The sequence below is a fragment of the Eleutherodactylus coqui genome, chromosome 3 (assembly GCF_035609145.1).
Source record: "Eleutherodactylus coqui strain aEleCoq1 chromosome 3, aEleCoq1.hap1, whole genome shotgun sequence".
Lineage (NCBI taxonomy): Eukaryota > Metazoa > Chordata > Amphibia > Anura > Eleutherodactylidae > Eleutherodactylus > Eleutherodactylus coqui.
In genome coordinates this window covers 140245899-140269510 of record NC_089839.1, presented here as the reverse complement: position 1 = coordinate 140269510, position 23612 = coordinate 140245899, and the positions used below count along the sequence as shown (strand labels likewise).

Sequence of the window (23612 nt, the reverse complement as noted above, 5' to 3'; positions counted from 1 at the left end):
AATCATCGGGCGCGCATGCGCAGACGGGGATTCGGGTCCCGGGACATCGGGACACCGCTGAGGACTGGGGGTGAGTATTTTCACCTCCCCTCATGGATCCGATCCATGAGGGGAGGTGAAACTGACTTTTTTAAAACTTTTTTTTAACTTTTTCGCGATCGCCGCTAACCATTGGATAACGGCGATCGCGGTACCGGGGACCGCTCACCGCAGTCCCCGCTGACATCTCCTGCCTCCCGGCTACCTACAGGAGCCGGGAGCCAGGAGATTTTAAATCTCCCGCGCCGCCGGGCCTTCTGCGCATGCGGCTGACGTAATGCCGCCTGGCGCGCATGCGCAGAAGACCGGCTTCGGGCCCCGGAGCGGCAGGAGAGCGGGGAGCAGCGTGCAGGACCTGGGTGAGTAATTTCAGCTGCTCCGATGGATCCGATCCATCAGAGCAGCTGAATCTTTAACTTTTATGTACTTTTATTTACTTTTTTTGCGATCGGCGCTATACATTGCATAGCGCCGATCGCAATGCCGGGGGGGGCTCCGAACAGCCCGGGATGACAGCTCCATGCTGTCAGCTACCTGCGGACACCGACAGCATGGAGCTGTCACGTCCACAGCCCGAGGGGCACTATTCTCTGCAGGAAGCATGTTTTTACGTCCTCAGAGAATAGAGCCCACTTCGGGAGGACGTAAAAACACTATGGGCTGGTCGTTAAGGGGTTAAGTCACTAACTTCTGTCTGCCTATTCGGTGCACAGAGAAACTGCTGTCAATCATTGGCTGGAGGGTGTAGTGGGTGTGGCCAGCCTGCAGCTCATGAATATGCAGTATGCTGTGTGGCTGCTACTAATGCAAGTATCTCCTAAAATACTGCAAATGTACATACTGTACAGTGGACACTTCCCAGTAATGGGTGTGACACACTGCCTTCTGCCACTCAGAGCTGCAAAGACCTGGTGACATATTCCCATTAAATCAAGTTTACACTGTCAATAGTGGAAGTAGTTTGCACACTAAAAATAGTGATGGAGCTTTAAATTTAGCCTTCAAATACAATAAAATATTAAGTTACATATTTTATCAGCATCCAATGTGAACTGCAAAAAAAACGTAATCTTCAGGTAAGAAAATTGTACTATGAGTCAAATATTCATGCCTTTTGTGCTGCTTTATATCCCCTTATAAAATCTCTGTGTAATAGTTGGCGTCCTGTTCTGAGTACAGTCTATGCAGTGGAGGTGGTGCCGCTGTCAATGGACTACTGGGACAACGGTCTGCCAATAGCTGGAGTTAGACCTGATACAGGCCTGATTGGGATAGCTGGCACAATATAACAGCGTTCTTCCCACTAACTGGGACTGATATGAAAGCCTGTTATGTTGTATAATGTCCAAAAAAAGTCTCCAAGTAGGGTTCAAGCTGTGCAAGATTGAAACTAAAAGGGATACTACAATTTATATAGAAAAACCTATTCCCCCTCAGTCGTGTCTTAAAAGCGTAGCTAACGCTTCAGATGACTTCAGAATAAGCTGTGGCGTGTACATGAGCAATAACACAATCTGTCCATTATGACTTGTTCGCATTTATTCCCATTTCCCCTTTGCAGGCTGTATCTGATTTTTCAGTTCTCTCAGAATTGGTGAGAGGAGCCTCCTGTTATTTCTTTTATTGACTTTGTACAAAGAACTGCAGATTCTGCTTCTTAAGGCTACATTCACACAGACAAGCGCGATATCTGGCCGAGATGCTTCCCATGCCAATGCAAGGTGGTTATCATTTTTTTTTTTCCCCGAAATTCAAAAGCACCTTGTCTTATGTGGAAAAGCAATTCCACGCAAACTATTCTGGATTCCGCAGCCAATACCGCTCGTAGCATGCTATGGAAAAGGGATTTATTAATGCCCACGAGCAGAAACCAATTGGTTTCCACTCGCAGATGTAAAAATCGCAGCATGCTCCATCTTTGACTTCAATGGAAGCCATCCACGCAGAATAGAAGCAAAGGAAGCCGCCCTCCTGCAATTGATATTGCAGAAAGATCGCAGATTCCACGTTATCGCTAGGCGGTGACACGGAAAAAGCAGGAGTGTTAATAAATAAGTAAATATATATATATATATATATATATATATATATATATATATATATAGCTGTACTGCACATGTCCGATCGCCAGCCGTGCGGACCATCCAAAGTACAGATTGAAGAAAAAAAAAAAAAGCAGGTATGTGCTGACGCCACTGCTGCCAGGGCCGGATTCCGCATGCAGAATCCAACCCATCCGTGTGCATGAGGCCTAAAGCTAAAAATCATAACATTGGTTGTCTGAGTGATGTGAAGACTTCATTTGGGTCCCTGATGGTATAAAATAAGCAGCTGATACACTCCTGTACCTACTCATTGTCTGCTGTGGACTCTGGTCTCCCTGCTGATATCCTCTTTTCAGGCTGCAGTCAGCCTGACCCATTTACAATCAACCATCACTGAGCACAGTCATTGGCTGCAGCAGCATGTTTACAGGATGTCACAGGCAGCTTGTATGTAAACAGTGAAGACTGGAGCCAGTGGAGGGGGATGAGCATCAGCTGACTTGTTTTATAGCATGGGGGTCCAGTAAGAGGCCTTTACATAACTCAGACAACCCCTTTAATGTATGATCATTAAATAGAAATACCATAGATGTGCAATATTGAGGTATAATTTTTAGTATTGGTGTCAAATGGACATAACTTGAACCAGAAAAATGTTGCACATTTACCTAAAATGAAAAGTAGAAGTGCCCTTTATTGTGGGAATGTATGTATTAGTGTGGTCCTGCCCTCCAGTTCCCAGCTCAGAGGTGACCATGCAAGTTTGATTCTTGATGCAGCTCCTTTGTGAATGTATTGCTATCCTGAACAGGCACTGTCATTTCAATAGCATAGGTGGAGATGAAAAACTTTGTAATATGTAAGGACTCTTTTACACGAGACCTTGTCAGATGCAGATGCCCAACAGGTTGTCCCAGCAATAACCTTCCTGTGCTCTTAGGCAGCAATGAGCATTGCTCAGTGAGTGTAGGTGTAGCTCCTTGCAGCCCACCCTCCTCCATTCACGGTAAGCAGGCAGTTCATAAGTGATCGATTGCCTGTTTACATGGGCTGATCCGCCCAGTTTTCTGCGTGCAAAAACTGAACGTCGAACGAAAATTTGTTCACTTCTCCTTAGTCATTCAGTCGGGGTTGCATTTACACGGAGCGATAATTAGTTTAGATTTTCACATCCAGCAGGAACAATTTATTGTCCTGTGTGAAAGGGCCATAAGAAGAATGCCTCCTCCACTTATGAGCCATTTCTTCCACACTGATCATTCACTCTGAAATGCTGCTAAAATCCATCTTAAGAAGGATCAGCTCACTGAAGGATCTGGTTAAGTGCTGCCCATATAAGTCTGGAGGGGAGGAGGAAGCGGCTGTGTGGTGAGTGAGCAAGGCGAAGAGCAACACACATGTTGCTGCTGAAGGCTCCGGTTTTGACTCTCCACAGTCCTGGATTCACCTCTCCACTTCTCAGTACTGCTGTACATTTCCTCCATGCTGCTGCTTCTTGGGGTGTAGTAGAGCAGGATCTCCTCTTTGTGGGGGGCATCTCCGCCTACTAACTTGGAAAACTCACACCGTTGGAACATAGAGAGGGGTAAACTGGTGAGAAATTCCATATGTCAATTAGCCAGAAATGGCGTTGCTCCTCATGTACTTGCACAACAGCTTCTTCTGAAGTCGCCTGAAATGACAGGTACCCTTTAAAGATCCTGCCTGTTCTCTAGAACAGTGTTCCATTTTGTTCCTAAAGTACCTCCAACAGGTCATGTTTTCAGAATTGTATTAGTGTTTCACAGATGATGTAACTTTCAGTACCTCAGAAATTGCTACAGTAGTTCTTTATAGGATTCATTAAAATGATGACCTGTTGATGGTACTTGAGGATTGGAATTGAGAATACGTTTCTAGAAGAGCTGGACAGCACATTGCACATTCCCTGCACTGCATATGTCCAATAACCTTGGAGTCAGACTGCTCCATCAAATCTGATAGTTCTCAAGTGGGTCCATGACACCAAGAATGCCCATTTGGTAAGGATTTATCAATACCTTCAGTAGTTAGTTTAAATTAATGGCAACAGTAAAATTTGTCATTACACCCTAGGCATGTCATTAAAGAGGATCTATTGGATGAAATGGGATCCCCCTTTGAGAAAAAATCAGTAGCTCCTTGACAACTATATTCCCAAATGCATGCAATTTAATGTAAAAATAAAACCTTCATAACAGCCACATGCCCAGACTGCAAATGACCAACTGCCCACAGGAGTTGGATCTGAACTTCCTGTTCAGGTGTTCCCAGCATTCCCTGTCAAATAAAACCCCTCCGTACATATGGCACCATCCAGTCTCGTGAGTTCTGCTCACCACAGCACAGTGGCCCTGGGAATAAGCTGATTAGAGGGGATCTGCTCAGGATCCCTTCCAATCGATGACCTTGAAAAGTCCTGGAATACACCTCTATTTTAATTGCATAGATTCGTTAATTTATCTCATGAGAACCTTATGTTGGGTGATGGGTCCTCAAGCCTATAGGATATATAGGGTTGCCAACCATCCATAAATTCCTAGACTGTTCATAATTAATTACAATCTGTACAAGTTCCACCAGCTTAAAAAAAACAAACAATTTCTGAATGGACACTGGAAAATAATTCCCTACAATGAACATTTTACAATTCGCAGTTATTATAGTTTTACAATGTGAAAAAAAACAAACATTTGGAGGTCTAGGATTTTTGAGATGTGTTATCTCAAAAAATTGATTTTCACCCTCCTTTTTAAAGTATCCAAATTTTATATACTGGATAACTGTTGTGTTCAATTACATACCAAATGCTAAATCTCCAGCTCTATACTGGACTAGCCCCCAGCCACCACCCCACATCATGTTTGTGGTTTGTAACTACAGAGTTAACTGCCAATGTTGATCCATATAGAAGTCCCAACTAAGCTCCCCCCCCCCCTTTTTCTTTTTGTCTGTCCAAAAAGAAATCTTGGTTTTTTTTGCTTATAACCAATCAAGTCGTATATGAGATGGTTTTAGGCCGCCTGCACACGAGCGGAAATCCCTCCGCGGGATTTCCTGCAGGATTTCCGCCGCTGAAAGTTTGCATAGGAGTGCATTAAAATACGCACTCCCATGCAGACGGCCGTGGTTTGGCCGCGCGAAATCTCGCGCGGCAAACAAACCGCGGCATGTCCTAATTTTCTGCGGGGCACGCACTCACCCGGCCGTCGGCTCCGGTCTGCGCATGCGCCGGCTGCGCGGCAGCCGGCACATGAAAGAGCCGGGGCCGCCAGGCGCGGGTGAGTACGCGCTCGTCCCTGCAGGCTCTCGGGTCGGATCGCGCGGCGAGAATTCTCGCTGCCGGATCCGACCCGCTCGTCTGCAGGCGGCCATAAAGAGGCACTCTGGGCTTCCCCCCCCCCCCCCCCAAGAACCCGCCACTGTATCTCTGACCTCTGTGAATACTACAGTACTGTAACTATTCCCCTCCAGAGTGTTCTGCTCTTTTCTTTTGACCTCTGTCACATACCCAGTACGCTGACAGCTGTCCTGCAGATCTATGATAACTGTCATAAGGCAAAACTTTATTGCCAATAGCAACCAATCACAAGCAGCTTTCATTTTCCAAAGCAGAATACAAAATCTAGATATATAATATATTAGTTAGGTTGGTTATTAAACGCCATTTGAGTTGGACCTTATATCTTTCATATATATAAATGGTTTAGTTTACTGTAACACATTCTAGCCCATTATCCAAGCAGGTACAACTTTTCCACTAGTTTTTGAAGACTTGCCATTAAATCACTCTTCTGGTAGGTTACGAGCACACAGTAATCCTTTTGATTTGTATGCATATATAACACTGGTTGACAAGATGTTTAGATATCTGTATCCAGGGAAACTAGATACAAAGTAAAACTGCTTTCAATGTTAAAACTGAATAATGGCATTGATCGTTCTGGAATATAGCCATTTCTAACAAGTATTACCTTTAGCAAGAAAGGATGTCCAAGTATCTTAATAAAAAGAATATATACAAATGACACTTTGACTCATTTGTTTTAAGGCAAGTTAAGGTTGCAAGCCCCAAGGTAGAATCACATTGTGCACACTCGTATTGCCTAGACATACACACATTCTAGAAGTATTTCCTATCTAAATGTACACACACTATCCGACTTACTGATTGTTTGCATGTGTGGTGACTATAAACTAAATGTACCCCTGCATTGCCAGTGCATGCTGTTGCGGGTTGAATGGCTTTCTGCATGAAAGTGTTTTGCATGTCAAATATTAAATTATGGTTATCCTAACTATCTCTTTCCCTTTCCACTTATGGAATTTGTACTAGGTCAACAATGCAACTGCTCGTGTGATGACCAATAAAAAAACTGTGACTCCTTATGGAAATGGTGAGATTTTCCAGTTTTCTAAGATCTAAAGAATGTCATATGCCACCCTACACATATGGAAGCTGCGCTATAATGGTATACAGCATTTCTAATACTGAGGAGGTAAAATGAAAGCTGTTACTGGTCGCTTTGGGCAACAAAGGCAGATTTTCTTTTTAGCCAGCTTTCATGAGTGTGGTGCCAGGATCAGAGGTGGGCTACTTTTCTGTGACCCACCCTGTATGATGTGTGCACTTACAGGGTTATTACAAATGATCTTCCTGATTTGAAACACTGATAACTGCCATTTATTGACACTCAGATGCAGAAATCTGATATCAATGGAAACAAACTGTTATGTTGCACAACATCAAAAATGGTTTTCACATCAGAGACTTCCAGTGGCAGACCCCTGTCAGATGGAGCCTGTAGTCAAGTTCCTGCCATACACTTAGCGTATGACTATTGACTGATGGCCTCTATGATGGGTACTTGCAGATTGTGCATGGTGAGTGGCAAGGGTGACATGTAGACTTCCTCAGAGGGAAAAATCACAAGGCGCACAGTCCGGGGAATGTGGAGACCATGGAAGGGGTTTACTATTGCCGTTACCTGCATGGCCTATCCATCCGTTTTGGTAGTCACTGATTTGAGCTGACTTCTGACTTGTCCTGCTGGAAGATAAAACCTGGGGTTTCCCATTCTCACTGCAGCAGATGTCAGATCTGTAGCGTCCAGGTACAAAATACCTGTGCTTGTTTTCCTCCTAGAAAAGGGGCGGTAAACTTTCCTACAGGTTATAGTGCAGAATACATTCACCTTGGGGGTGTCACACATACACGTCACGTAGGTAGGTGGGTTCTCCCTTCCCCAGAGCCTGAAGTTAAGTCTAACTGTGCTTGAAAGTTGGAAGGTGTCTTCATCACTAAAGACTCCATGAAACCATCAGTTTCCATTAGAATTTGCACACTTGCAAAGCGTCTCCTCACTTAGTCTAGTTTCACAACCGGTAACCATCTCTAGGGATAACGCCGTAAATGTTTGCACAGAGTCTTCCACACAGTTGGTTACAAAGCAATCTAACCATTTAGTCATGTCTGACTCTTGGTGACTCTGTAGGCAAACATTTTCCATGCTGCCCTGTCAAGCAGTCAGCTACAGGATTTCCCAATTCTCTGCTTGCTCTGAAGTGGAATTTCTGAGCATTTTGGAGCACGCCTGCAGGTTTCACACACTTAGTCTTTCTGCTGTCAAGTAACCAGTTTCACTTCACTCCTTTTAATTTTTTTTAAAATTGGAGTACCAGTTGCAAATTGTGCGCCTGCTGGGTGGATCTTAACAAAATGTTGAAAATGACGTTGCATACTTAGAGTAGATGTGAAAATAAAGGACACCACTCTCTTGTCCTCATTTGTAGCCATTTTGCACCTAGTGAGGGCTGTGGTAGAGTAAAACTTCTTTAGCAAAACTAATAAGATTGCCCTTGTTGCCCATAACAACTAGTCAGATGCTGCTTTCACTTTACCTCAACCGCTTGAGAAAGGAAAGCTGTGCTGATTGTCCTTGTTGCCCACAGACCGTTTTGCTAAATGAAAATTTTTGAGTTTATTTCCATTGATGTCAAATTGATATAGCCGTGTCATTTAAATGGGAGTTATGAGCGGTTCAAATCGCGAGGAAAACTTGTAAATTAAGAATAATAAAACCTTTCAAAATGTTGCATAATTCTGAGAATCTGGATCTAGTACGAGATGATTCCTCATGGATTGTCTGCTACAATGTTACGACAACTATGTAGCCAGTAAACTATGCTGCTCAAGCAGGAAGACTCTACCTGTTGGTTTTTAGACTCTCTTCACATTATAGTAGCCAGACCAAAAAAAAACTCTAATGGAGAGATATCCATCCTGGTAGCTCTTCTCTGAACTTGCTCCAGTTTGTCGATTATTTTTTTTAAATTGGGGTGCCCAGAACTGGACACAGTATTCCAGATGAGGTCTGGCCAAGGAAGAGTAGAGGGGGATAATTACCTCTGTGATCTAGACTCTATTCTTCTCTGAATACATCTCAGAATTGTGTTTTTCTTTTTGGCTGCTGCATCACACTGCTGTCGCATGTTCTGTGATCTATCAGTATACCCAAGTGTTTTTCACATGTGCTGCTGCTTAGCCCAATTCCTCCCATTCTGTATGTGCTTATATTTATTTTTCTTGCCCAGATGTAGGAATTTGCATTTCTTCTTGTTAAATACCATTCTATTATTCGCCGCCCACTGTTCCAATAGAGACGTAACCTTGCATTTCTGGCAGGTGAAGTTTGGCTTTTCCTCTGGTAGATCAGCTCGCCATATGGCTCCCCTTCCTTTTCATGTTGATGTCCACTTCTAAACGTCTAAGTCAAGAATTAACTTGGTACTATCTTATAGGTTATATAAGTGTAAAACTTCGCACCCCATGCAGTACACGGTTTGGCGATGTTATCCGAGCAGTTATGCTTGGCTAAACCCAGCAATCGTCCCACTCAAAGCGACTGTCCACTCTTCCCAGAATGCACTGTGAATAAGCAAATTCCTTGGAGCTCCAATCGTTTGTCTGAACAAGAGTTATTACACACTTAACCCAGAGGATAGGGGATAAGTCTTTAGTGAGGACAACCTCTTTAAATTCATGCTGTTTTTCACTGCATGGGGTTTAATAAACCCTATTAATGTGCACTGAACTGTCATTGACATTTGTGCAACTTAAAAGACAAATGGTCTAGGACTTAAGGCCCATTTACACTGGACGAATGTCTGGCAAATAATGCCCGACACTCGTCCCTGAATGTACTGGCTACCGTGCTGGAGGAATGTGTACCATGCTACACAGGAGCGAGTACCGCTGGCTTGCTCATAGAGCGGCCAGCAGGGGGCCTGGCCAGCTGGAGGAGATTTCTGTCCTCACTCTCCCCCGCCCCTCTCCATTCACTTTAGCAGCAGCCGTTCAGAACTGAACAGCTGCAGTTTACACCGAAAAATCATAGTTCAGAATATAAATGATGATCATGCAATATAAACAGCAGCTATCCAGTACTGAACGGCTGCTGCTAAAAGAATGGAGTGGGGCGGTGAGAGAAATCTCCTCCAGCCGTCCTGGGCCGCTTCTGGCCACTCTGAGCGAGACCGCTTTTTAACAGTACTGGAACAAGTATATGTGGGGGCGAGTGTCGGGCATCATTTGCCCGATGGGCGTCCAGTGAAAATGGGCCTTTAGTGTGGCATACTTTCAGACATCCAAAAAAAAAACCTGAAAAGTCATTGATCTTATTTTATTTTTTTTTCTAGGTTGGAAGCTGAGTCCTGTAGTCGGGGCAGTGTACGGGCCTGAACTATATGCTGGTAAATCTCCACTACTTCTATTGACATGAAGTACAAAACTTGTATAAAATGTGTGACATTTAAAGTTTTAAGACCGTGTAAAACTAAATATGATATCTTCTGGTCCTTCAAAGATATTTATATGGACTGTTTGCTTTAGGCTGGATACACACTGGTATAGGACGTGCCATGAGTTTTTGTAAACCCTGTCGGTCTGTATGAAAACGCATCTGTGTGTCTATTATGAGATTTTCTTGACCTTTTTTATTGGGGTCTGTAAGACAAAACCTAATTGGGTAGAAAAACACAGTACCGATAGTAGCTACCGTGTTTCCCCTGAAAATGCGACACTGTCTTATATTTTTTTGCCAAAAGAGGCACAGTGTCTTATATTTGGGGGGTGTCTTACCTTGCAGACGGCGTTTCGGTCCCTTGTCTCCGTTGCTGCTGCAGGCTTCCGTGTCCTCCGGCACACTGACAGAGCAGTTCTTCCTGGTAGTGGGGCTTGAATACCCTGCCTCCCGCAAGCTAATCCTCTGATTGCTTAATTGAGCGCCACGTCAGCCAATGAGAGCCTGCGCTCGATTAAGCAATGACCGCCATTCATTGAATGACATTGAATGGCTGTGATTGGTTAATCGAGCGTCGGCTTTCATTGGCTGGCGCCGCGCTTGATTAACCAATCAGAGCATTAGCTTGCTGGAAGCTGGGTATTCAAGCCCCACTATCAGGAAGAACCGCTTTGTTGGTGTGCCGGAGGACATGGAAGCCTGCAGCAGCGCCGCAGTCCAGCGCGAGGGACCTGAATTCCGCCTCTTAGGTAAGGATTTCTTTTTTTTTTTTTTTTTTTTAATATGTAGTGCAGCGGGACTTATTTTCAGGGGAGGGCTTCTCTGGGAAACACTGTATATTGTCATTTTTATTCTGTATATTTGCCAACTGCAAATACAAAACTTAACTGAATGATTTGTACCTATGGAAGTGCAGTGTAGTAGCAAATTTCTGTCATGGGGTTTCTTTTGAAGGCGTAGGGTTTCAGGTTTTTTTTTTGGATGGAGGTTTGTGGCACTTGCTTAATAGACTGTACGATATTGTATATTCAATCACACAATTGCATGCAATCACTAGTTCACCGGCAGAAGAAGAAAAAATTTACAAAGTTGCAGCTGGAAAGATTATAAAAACACCATATAATTACTTTAAGGCTATAAAAAACAACATTGTCAACTTTGTACATGTGTAGTAACCATTAATACCAGACTTAACACACTACGTTGGGTTATGGTTTGTTAAAAATGTCCTAAGCGCATAGCTGGCTTTTTCCATATCAGGGCTAAAACAAATGACAGGGTAGGGGGCTCACAACATCCCTGTATTGGGTGCACCGTGTGATGTCTGGGTTCTGCATGCTGGCAGCTGCAGGGCTGTATGGACTATTCTGTGAGGAGCGCAGTGGGGGATATGGAGCATTACATAGTAACATTACATGCAAGGCTGAAAGACATATATACGTCCATTGAGTTCAGCCTATTGTCCTATAATGATCTGGAACAGGGTTGTCACACTCAAATACACAGTGGGCCAAAATTAAAAACTTGGACATAGTCACAGGCCAACCTTGATATTTATTGAGAAAATTGTACAGTTGAAGTTTTTCCTTCTCAACCGATAGAATGATGAACCTTTTCATATGGAAACAAATGTAATTTTGGCTTAAACATTGATCCTGGAACAGGCTAACAATAATTTCCTTCATTGAAAATTCAACCATTCAAGTCCATGCTTTGGAGTAGCAAGGAAAAGTGCAGTAAGAGCATTTATTCAAGCTCAGTTTGCTACACTCTGATCTACTCTGCACATTGGTCATAGCCAGAACCTGGCATCTCTTCCTGGATGCTAGTTCATCAGTGTCTGGGGTCAAGCTCTGAGCAGAGGACATCCCCAGGATTGAGTGAAGGAGTTCATCAGTGAGACTCCCATGTGATTTATCTTCATCAAGGAGAATAGTTGCTTACACAGCTATGTGCTGCCGAACATGGAGAGCATTTGAGCAGCTTGGGTACAGCTGGCGGATTGTGTCAGGGATGCAACGTGGAAACTCTGCAACGTCATGCTTTGAACTCCAGTGTAGCGACACGCTGAAGCTAATTGGCTCCATTTGGAGGTCAGTTGGGGGCGCTTTCCAAATTACTAAGCAGTTGAAACCTGCATTTCTGGGCATCAGTCGGCAAATCTCCAGTTAAACGCTTCACTAAATGCTTCAATTGATGCTTAATTAGCAATAGTGCTCTCATACCAGACCATCCTTTTTGGAGCACCTTCCAGGGATTTGCAATAAGCTGCATTCTGGTTGGAGGAGATGTTGATAGGCAGTTTGAACATGAAGTGGTCAGGTACAGCTCTGGGTTAAGGTTCGCTTCAGTAATTTCTGCTGAGTTGAGTTCATTGGTTTGGTCAGTTTTGTTTGCAGCCAAACTACGAAATGTGCGTGTAGAAAGCACGCTTTTGAAAGTCCGTTGTGTACATGTAGCCTTTGCATGGCCTGAAATGCTGATCTTTTGTTATTGGGTACATTCATTTTTGCACTTATATGAATGCCATAGCTAACCAAATCCTGCCAATCTTGCAGTCAATGATTCCCTTGTGAGCCAGTTAGGGTTGCCCGTGATTTATCCTGAATAGGTCAAGTTTAGCATATGTTCGTCCATAGCACCCTGTGTGCCTCTACCAGAATTCCTCCATGAGTAACGATGATGGTATTACCATTTGTCCTATATTGGCAGCTTTCTTGTACTCCTTGAAGTGCGTCATGTAAATGTCGTTTTCTTCTCTGCTTTCCTTGGTTATGGATGAAGGAGCCTTTCCTCTGTGATTTCTATGTTTGGTGTTGACCAACGATCATGTGAACTCCTTCGGCCGTGGCTGCTTTGTATCAATGCTGATGAAGCTGGCCTGAAGCTTTCCTATCTGCTGTATAATCTTAGTTCCAGGAAATAGAACAGATTCTGTTTCCAGAGCAGACTTGGATGGAAAGCGTAATTCTTTTGCTCATGTAGCATGATTTGAAGAGGGTAAATATCTTTGAGACTCTGCCAGTACTGCAACTTGCAGCCGCCTGTGAGTCAAGATGTGATCTAAAATACATTCGTAAAAATTAGTATTTGGTGTTCTCTAGCATGCTACTGATTAAATGGTAGACCTGTTCTCTAACTTTACATGTCGCCATGTACACAGATTTGACCACTTGGTATTGTTTTGAAAAGCTTTATTGTAGCTGTGGACAGGCCTCAATATTTCTTTAGATAGCTGCTGCTGTTCAATCACCATTGATATGAGGGGTTCTGGAGGAGATGGTAAAGTGGATCTTGGACTTAGTTTACAACACAGACCACAGAATTCATCTTTAACCCCTTAGGGACCGTCCTATAGTGTTTTTATGTCCTGCAGCTGCAGGACATATATGGAGAGAGGTTGCAGCGCAGCCGATTGGGGCTGTTAACCCTTTAAATGCTGCTGTCCATTCAGATAGCTGCATTTAAATCCCCCTGAACCGATCTACGGCGATAAGATTGCGGGGAGCCTTGTGGGTGTCATGGCAGCTGGGGGCAGCCTTGACAGTATACCTATCAAGCCATTCCCGTGGGGTGGCTTGATAGACTGCCAGTCAGATTATAGTATGATGTAATGCTATGGCATTACATCATACTGCAGGAGCGATCAAAGCATCGCATGTTGTGGTCACCTAGGAGGACTAAAAGGACACATAAAAATAAGAACCATAAAGTTTTACTAATTAAAAAAAAGTAGTAAAAGTGAAGAAAAAAACCCTTTTGCCATATTTACCATAAAAGAATCTAAATGATAAAACAAAAATACATATTTGGTATCGCTGTGTCCGTAAAAGTGTGAGCTATCAAAGCAATGCATTATTTACTCCGCACAGTGAACTTCGTCCGAAAAAAAAAAAAAAAAATCATAAATAAAGAATGCTTGCGCTCACGGGAACACAGAAACAGTGACTAAATTGATTAAATATATAATCAATTTATTTTAATACACAATATACTGAGCTACGCGTTTCTGCGACTATTCTGTCGCCTTTTTCATGCTCAAGTGACACAAGTTAATACAGACTATTTATACATGATTTTAAAAGGAATGGCTTACCAGCCCATGTGCAATAGACGGTGCACGCTGTTCTCTGAATGAATTGGGCAGAGATTCCGCTACCTGGGAGGGTCAGGTTGACGTGATTACCTCACTCTTTGACTCGCTACATGCGTGTCAATTTTTTTCTTAAATGAAACTTTATCTTTACTTGTCAACAGTTTCGACAGTAATTGCCTTTCACGATCTATTTGCTAGCGGGATACTACCCGACATAGCAGTTTATATCTTCATATCATTATATAGTTTATATATTACCACGATCTAGTTAGAATACATTGATTATATATTTAATCAATTTAGTCACTGTTTCTGTGTTCCCGTGAGCACAAGCATTGTTTTTCCTTTTTATTTTGTCATTGATTGTATAACGAGCCCCCATAATTTTGGGTGGGTACTCGTATATTTGCTGTGCGGCTCGCCACGGATAAGGGACTCAGCTCTATATTTCTACACGCGATCCAGGATCATGGTGCCGGTGAGACTTGGGCATTAGTCTAGCCTCACCTGAGCACCCGGTGAGTGTTTCTTTTCATTTCACCACAACTGATTGCTGCTAATTTTTATTCTTGCCGCTCTCCTCTCACTTAATTCCCCATAAAGAATGATGGAAAAGTGCTTTTTTTTTTTTGGTCACCCTGTGTCCAAGAAAAGAAAAATTAAATAAAAAGCGATCAAAAAGTCCTATTTATTCAACAGTACCAATGGAAACTACAGGATGTACCTCACAAAATAAGCCCTCACAAAACTATGTCGACAGAAAAATAAAGTTATTGTGCACAGAAGGTAAAGACAAAATTAAAAAAAAACTAAAATAAAAAAATACAAGTAGCACAGCAAATAAAACGACTAAGTTTTGTATCGTAGTAATCATACTAACCCATAGAATAAAGTTATGTAATTTTTGTTTCAGTTTGTGCGCCGTAGAAACAATACACACCAAAAGACGACGGAATGGTTTTTTTTGTTTGTTTTTTTTGTGTTTTTTTTTTTACAACGTGATACGCATAAATGGAGGGAATGAAAGTCAATGGACTTTCATTCTTCCATGCACACCAGTGTGTGGACATAGTGGTTTACATACGGAAAAGAAAAATAAATCGCAGCATGCATTATTTCTCTTCGTATGGTACGGGGCACTTTTATGGGCTCCATATCATAACGCAGTATTTCAATATATCCCTGCTCTGAACAGAAATTTATTGAAGGGAGGAAAAAAAAAATCACACTGCGCATGTCCGTGACGTTGGATTCCCGGACATGCGAAGTACATACCCGTCCCATATGTGGTCTCTGCCGGCAGAGCGAGAGAGCGGTGTATGTGTAAAATGCTGCAGGAGCCCTGTGCTGTTTTACGCATACGCCTGTAGACCTAAACACATACTCGCTCACTATCCTTGAAACGCTTCAGTAATCTCTCTTCTTACACATTATGGAAACTTGTTTTACCAAATAATACTGCATTGTTAATTTTTACTTTAAACATTTTTGGCATTTCCTGGAGTGTTCACTGTCAACATTCTTACAATTATCACGTAGCCTTTTTTAGCATAGCCCTTCCTTGGGATCACAGAAGTAGCACCTTCTCTCCAGTGTAAAAAATTGGTGAGATTCTATTGGTATGAGGAGCAACAACGTTTTCTATAGACAGAGTAATGTTGTACCGCAGCCCCTTTTTTGACCACCTACTAATTTTCCAGAACCAAAACGTCAGCTAGATCAGCAAGGAAGACTTATCTTCTGATTTTCCTTTTAGTCAATTTCCAGTCAGGATTTTCCCCCCAAAAAGAACTGCATACAACGTATCTCCAGCTGCGTCAATGTGAGTGGCCATCTCCTTGCTCTTGTTACACGTGTAGGTGCACCATCTGATCAGGAGTATCGACACCTCTTTTTGTGTTTCTGTAATGAAGAATTCTTTCTGGTTTGCAAGAGTCTGCCACAGTAACATCTTAGGTGAGGTGCATTATGGCAAGAAGCTCAACACTCCTTCCTGCTTTATGCACATAGGACACTAAGGAGTGGTCTCTCATGAAACTGAAAAGGACTTTACTGCCCTGTTAGCTAGCAAGAAATTCCTTTAGTTATGAAAGTCTTGTTTTGACACACTGTGCCAACCAGTGGTCAACAAGTTCTATGGATGTAAAGAAAATGGCGATGGTAATGTTTCGATGGGTGCTGAAGTACCCTATTGCCAGTTCATTCACCTCCTTGACTACAGTATTTGCTCATCTCATGTTGCTTTCTTTCCCCAAGTAGGGCAAACCTTTCAGTGGGTAAATGTAGCTGGAGTCACATATCCAGATCTTTATTCCATATTTTGCTGGCTTAGAACTCCTGTATTGGCGAAAGCAACAGCAACCTCTGAATTGGACTAATTGCACATCAGTAGTCAGATTCACACCTGGAAGGTAATACTTTAGAAGATTGTGTTTTATCTGGTCTCACATTTCACGAGATGCAAATTTGGCTGTAGCCGTTTGAAGACTTCTTGGTGACTTGTCATCAATTCGCAAAAAAAAAAATCAATGGGTGTTCAAATCCTCCCTCTACTCATTGTAGCACAGAAAGTTGGTGGACCGTATTTCTTTCTCAGAACACAACTGTTTGATTGGACTGCAGATCACTGTAGGTCACTTGAAAAGCAATTTCTCAAAGCTCAAATTTCTACTGAACCACATTTTTGCCACTTTAATGATGAATTTATTTCTTTATAAATTTTCTCTGCTTCCAAATTGGTGTCCTCCACAATCTTTACAATAATATCACTTGTGATGTACAAATTAAAAGCGGGCACTGGATTCGCCACTGTATTCAAAGGTGGCAGCTTTACCACGTTATTTGTGACTTGATATTGTGTCTTCTCATTTTGTATGGTGCTGGTGGTTTTCTTCTCCACTGAAAGCCATCTTTCCCTTCATAGCAGGAATTCTCAGTAGCCAGCGGTGCAGCGCTGTTATCTTCCAAATCATTAGCCATATTTTCAGCACTTTGCACAACTTGGATTTCACTCGCAACACTTGTGTGATCCTCTTCACTGTCATTTGTCTCGGGTTCGACTTAATTGAACTGTATGTCACTGTCGTCGTCTGCAAGCTAACAAGTTATTTCTATGTAACTCGTTTTTTTTCCTGACATGCCGAAACACCAGGAGCAAGCGAAAAATTATGAACACTCCACTCACTCATGCTCCGACTGCTACTGGCTGGTAACAGGTGTTCGACATAGCTCTCACAATTGTGGTGGCTTTATAATCCGGAGTGCATTGCCCTCTGACACACAAAATGAAACGTATCCCGGCAATGTAAGGAGCTGTAAGACCTGCTCACATGTACTAACCACGGACAGGATACGGATCCCCAACACACAGCAGGACTATAAGATCCCTGGGACATTCACATGTTCCACGTCTGATGTTGTGTACCTGATCCTGTGCAGTAAATGTCCAGTGGGGACCTTTTATGTTGGAGAAAAAGGACAAAAACTGAAAGCGAGGATGAGGTCTCACCACCACACAATTAAAGAGAGAAAGACAGAATTACCTGTGGCTGAGCACTTTTCTAGTCACGGACACAACATGGAACACATGAAAGTCACCATATTAAAATGCAATTTCAAATCACAAAGCCATAGCAGAATTTGGGAGTACAAATTCATAACAACTTTTGGTACTTTCAACAGAGGCCTAAATTCTTCAAGAGGATTCATGCGTGACTAGAAAGTATGAGAAATCTATAGGAGAGATAACGCTCTGGCCTGGTGACCCCCCCCCCCCCCTCCTCCCCCTAGCACTAAGCTAGGGACCATAAAACCTTCACATCTTTATCAGTGGACTATTAAAGTATTTATTTCTCTATTCATCCTCTTCTGGTATGCATTTTTTAAGTACAAATTAATTGCATATTGTTGTATGTATTTATATATGTAAAATATATAGTGTGTGTGTGTGTGTGTGTGTGTGTGTGTGTGTGTGATTTCATTATGCCTGAGGAAAGACACTGTAGGTTCGAAAGATCGCTATAACGTATTTTTATTTGCCATTAAAAGGTATCATATCTATAAGATTTCTTTGTTCTCAGCAAGAGAAACCATCACATTTTAACATAACGGGCATAGACTCTCCTCTGTATGCTCCTGCTGTGTTCTGCACCACCGTTTTGTCTTCAACTGCTTGGTTTATTTTCGGGCTGCAATTTACAGGACTTTATTGGCTGCAGCCCCTGTCATCTCCCGTACACAGGCTTGGGCAGTCCTGTAAAAGTGACGTCAGAGGGGAGACTCGAAGCACAGAGAGGGCAGTATATGCAAATAGGTGCAAATAGAAAAACGTCCTTTATTCCTCCAAGATGACAGAAGACTGCAATGTTTCAACTCCTAGGAGTCTCTTTCAAGCATATCCATAAGAACAATTAACATACATTTATAGTAAAAGAAACAACTCACAAAATAAGTAGCAACTAAGTCACTCCCTTCGTGACCATACCATTCCACAGGCGTGCTTATGTCATGTTGGATAATGGTGTAATCCTGCAGGTGATCGATAACTTCAGTCTGGTAACCATTCCCAGGTCCATGAGGTTCCAATAAACAATTTGCCCAGGTGTTTGGGCAACTCCTCATGGAAGCACCCTCATGCCCGAGATCCCGTGTGAAATCACTCGGGGTATCCTGGCTGTGTGCTAGGGCAGGGCATAGCGTGCATGCACGCGTGAGATCCACTATGAAACCATGCGAGCACCTAGCTGGATAACCGTTGCGCATGCGTAAATACTCTTAACCCCCAAATGTTAGCGGTCTACCATAAAGGTAAATGTGGGGATTTCTCCCAAAAGTGACTTCACTGCAGCCCCAGTCAATCCCCGCCATAATGCTAGTCCCATCCCGTCAAGGAGAATCTAGCCCCACCGGGGTGCATCGTTCATGCGCAGAACCTATAACTCCAAGACACAGCACGCAAGCACAAGAACCAGTACCTGATCCAAAATAAAACTATATTTTATATCCAGATCCCACCGTAATCGCTCATGTATCATCTATGACACTTTTCATAGGGAACTATACGTTTCTTACCTGTATAGCCCATGGCACAGGCAGTGTTCACGTCTGGAGATCTCGGTGTGAGCGCCTCAATCCTGCCCCCACTGCTGGTGTGATGGTCTGGAGGGTTCATTGCATAAGATTGTCCCTCGTACCACTACTAGGGGACTATGATGTGCTGGACATACTGCAGCCACATGTGTTCCTCTCATGGTGGCTTCCAAGAGGCAGCAGGATAATGCTTGGCTGCACACAAGGGTATCGCTGGACTCCTCTGCTCTCCTGACATGTCTATTTTTAGTAATCATTTGTATTTTCTGTCCCATTAATTCTGGAGCATCTTTTGTTACCACTTTGCACTGTCGTAACGTAACATATATATTTTGTAAGGCGAAAAGATGTGTTCAGTCTGTCCTACAATGTTGATCCAGAGTAAGACCACCCCCCAGATGAGCTAGAGGCCAGTTTTTCCTTATTTTAGGGGGAAAAAACTTGTCAACTGTATTTCTTGCAATCTCAGTAAAGCCCTGTTTTAACCCTTTCCAATCCACTGTCTGACATCTGAAGACATTCTGATCGAAGGCTGTACAGCTCCGAAGTCGGAAGACGTCCGGCAGGGTGTTCTTACTGTATATTACTGGTTGCTCTGTTGTCGGAGGGCCTCTCCAGCATATCACATACCGGAGTACTGGCTCTAGCCAGCAGATGGCGCCATTGTATAATGGCAGAAAGAGAGCCCCCTGGGAAACCCTGAATCTAAAATTGGATTGCAAAGGGTTAACCCTTCTGAAGTAAGCTGGCAACCATAACATGTAATATTGTTTCACTCAGACATTCTGGCCCCCGCTTTTAAGTTGTTTTAGTAAATTCGAGAGTTGAGATTGGATTATCTTGCCCCAGTATCAGAATGTGCAACCTCATCTCTTGGGACCTTTTTGCAGAGACTATTAATGAACTAGTGAATAAATGTCATTGTTGGATCGTGCTCTCTGTTTATACAGGCAGATACATTGTTGGCTTGTTCAAATGATAAATCGTTTAGAATTGTTCTGTTTTTGACATTCCCTGTATAAGTGACTGAGAAGGACTGAACAAGCGCTTTTTAAACCAAATAAGTGAATGAACCACTGATTTTTATGGCTGCATAAAATGATGAGCAAAAAGCAAATGCTTGTCATTTGGCTCACGTTTAGACTAAACAATGTGTCATTTGCTTTCACTCATTTGAACAATTTTATTTTTTAAGATAATGGTTCTGTCTAAAAACGCCCTATAGGCCTTATGCACATGGCTGTGAGGGGCTCCGCAATTGGAATACCGCAGTGGATTCCGTCACGGCAGCGCGCCCACCCCCAAAAGACCCCATACTTACCTCCGGGTCCACTGCGCGAAGTCCCGCATGATGGACCGTCACGCATGCGCAGTACAGTGCCAGCGGTGTCACATGACCCCCAGGAGCGTCATATGACAGGGCTGGCGGTGGTCAGGGCGCGTATTCACAATGTACTTCCACTGTGCTACGGCGAAAGTATAGCGTTACGGGTGGCTTCCATTGACTACAATGGAAGCCTTCCGCACGTATACCCGCGGCAAATAGGACATGCCGCGGGTAATTTCACGCTGTGGAATTCCGCAGCGTGTACATTAAGCTATTAGGTTCAATAGAACCGAATAGCTGTGGTGAAACGCCACGGATTTCCACCGCATTTAACGCGGCTGAAATCCAGCCGTGTGCATTAAGCCTTAGGGAGAGAATGTGACATTGTGCCATGTGCAGACCTCAAAACTTTTTCTTATGTCACTAAATACACAGGTTTTCGTTTGATTACAGTGCTACAGACAAGCATTGCACATTAATACTGTAAAAGGGCAATTCACTATCTATGTAGAGGAAGTACCAGAACCAAGCTTACTAGATAGATATGGTACCTAGACAAGGCTTACTGCTTCAATACAGCTCCAGGTCCAAGCTTACTGTGTGGATACAGTTTAAAAACTCATATAAATGTGGTTTTTGACATTTAAAGTTGTGCACATAAGCTCAGATTTGAAAATGTCAGCATTGTGCTATGATAGAAAGCTAATTCTTCACAGGATAGGGCATCGATTCCAGATCTACGGGGTCCAACTGCCGGGACACCAATTGAGCCCGATGACAAGGCTCCGACACATTCTGCAGTGAGGGCAGTCACAGATGCACACCTGCTTTGTGCACAGAATGGGGGATAACGTTTATGATTGTTGGTGGTCTAACTACCAGGAACCCCACTGATCGTGGGAATGGGCGTCTGATCTGTTCCCAAGCGAATGGAGGGGAGATGGATGACTGTTGAAAGTGTTTTTGGTTTTTTTTTATCGGACTTTTTGAATAGGTTTAGTAAAAAGTGTGAAATACATAGGATTTATTTCCTTAAACTTAGACGGTGACATGTAAAATGAAGAAAAATTGCCCAAAATTCTAAAATGTTTAACTTAAAAAAATGATTTATGAAATAGGTCATTTTCTAATTGCACATTACTTTTAATGGTGTTGAATCATACTAATATATATATATTTTTTTCTTTTAATCCTTTAAGCTGCACCTGGACTACAAGCTGATGTCTCTTTAGCAACTGAGGCAGGTGTCCCCCTCCCTGGACCTCGAGGGGTTAACACATACATTCCATTGATCAGTAAGTAGACCTGGAATTGGCCCTTCTCTAACTTCTAACCCAAAATGGTTGGCCATTACTCTTGATACGCGTTTTGGATTGGAAAAGAGGAGACACAGCTGACTTTATTATACAAACTTTTTAGTACACTTAAGACCTGGACATGTAACTGTTCATAAAGAGTTAATTTAGTAGGGCACAGAGTGGGTTTCAGAGGCATATGCATTGTGAATATGGTGGGCACAAGAATTTCTTCATTCTCTACTATGCAACTGTTAAATTCACCTGCTAAAACAAGGCATAAAGAGGCAAGCAAACCCTTAAATGAACCCTGGTGACATATTATGAATTGTAGAGGGAATTGATCATCTTAGAATTTCCATTAAAGGAGATGTCCCGCGCCGAAACGGGTTTTTTTTTTTTTTAAACCCCCCCCCCGTTCGGCGCGAGACAACCCCGATGCAGGGGTTAAAAAAACCACCCGCACAGCGCTTACCTGAATCCCGGCGCTCCGGTGACTTCTCTACTCACCGCTGAAGATGGCCTCTTCCTCCGTGGACCGCAGCTCTTCTGTGCGGTCCACTGCCGATTCCAGCCTCCTGATTGGCTGGAATCGGCACGTGACGGGGCGGAGCTACACGGAGCTACACGGAGCCCCATAGAGAACAGCAGAAGACCCGGACTGCGCAAGCGCGGCTAATTTGGCCATCGGAGGCCAAAAATTAGTCGGCACCATGGAGACCAGGACGCTAGCAACGGAGCAGGTAAGTAAAAAACTTTTTATAACTTCTGTATGGCTCATAATTAATGCACAATGTATATTACAAAGTGCATTATTATGGCCATACAGAAGTGTATAGACCCACTTGCTGCCGCGGGACATCTCCTTTAAGGATCATGTACCCTAACATACATATAGCACATGGCAACTTTTGTCCTACTCATTGGACTAGTCTTGTCAAAGTGAGTACCTCTCTAGTTAATAGGGTGTACTGTCCCTAATGGGACCTGCCTGGGCAGTTTAATGTGGGGGTGCCAATATATAAAGTTCTTGTTTCAAGAATGTCCCTGCATGACCGGAGCAGAGTTTACGCATGTTGTCCATTACTCTATTCACTTCAATAGGAGCGCCAGAGATGGCAGAGCGTTTGTATATGGCAGTTTCTGGCACTCCCATTGAAATGAATGAAGCGGCAGAATGCATATGCAGCCCTTCACATAGGGAGCTTTGTGGCCTCTGTTCTGATCAGCAGGGGTCCTGGCAGTTGAAACTCTACTGATCATAGTTATCACCATCCTGTAGGAAGGGGGATAACGTTATAACTTGTCATAACCTCTAAGTGAAAATGCACGAAAGGGGTTGGTAAGTGTATATGGCTGTGAGGGGGGAAGTGGGGAGTTTTAGAGTGCTGTATCAGAAAATGAGAGCAACTACTATAAGGAATTAGGTACCCATTTTAGATTAAATCATAACTATGGATTTATTCCCCTTTAACTATCCCAAATAGTGTAAAGTATTTACTGTACATAAATGGCTTTTTATCACTAAACCTCCAGGTAACACCCCCCCCCCCCCCATAATTACCCTAAACAACTAAGTTCAATTATAAGAACATAATTTTTATGGCCTATCCTCAGGCTAGGTCATCAGTATTGGAATGGGGGAATCTAAAACCCCTGCTGATTGGCTGTTTGCTGGAGCTAGCACAGCTTCATTCACGTGAAGGGGCGGAGCTTGCAGTATTCTACCACAGCCTGTATACTGTGTACAGAGCTGTGTTGACCCTGGCACACTGCTTTTTAGTAAAGAGGGGGTGCTTTGCATTGGACTTTCAGTGATTTGATATGGATTTCTCCTGAATATAGGTAATCCATATTATAGTCTCTTAAAACCCCTCTTAAAATCTTCGCACCTTTACCCCC

At 43.1% G+C, this 23612-nt stretch overlaps 1 protein-coding gene across 9 annotated transcripts in view; it reads left to right on the top strand.

Moving 5' to 3' along the window:
- RBFOX2 (RNA binding fox-1 homolog 2) overlaps nt 1–23612 on the top strand; it is a 242997-nt gene that overhangs the window by 104528 nt on the left and 114857 nt on the right. For all 9 annotated transcript variants that reach the window (XM_066596171.1, XM_066596170.1, XM_066596164.1 and 6 more), the window contains 3 exons: nt 6439–6499; nt 9801–9854; nt 21615–21710. In XM_066596171.1, coding sequence (XP_066452268.1) covers nt 6439–6499; nt 9801–9854; nt 21615–21710 — 211 coding nt within the window. The remainder of the gene's footprint in view (nt 1–6438; nt 6500–9800; nt 9855–21614; nt 21711–23612) is intronic.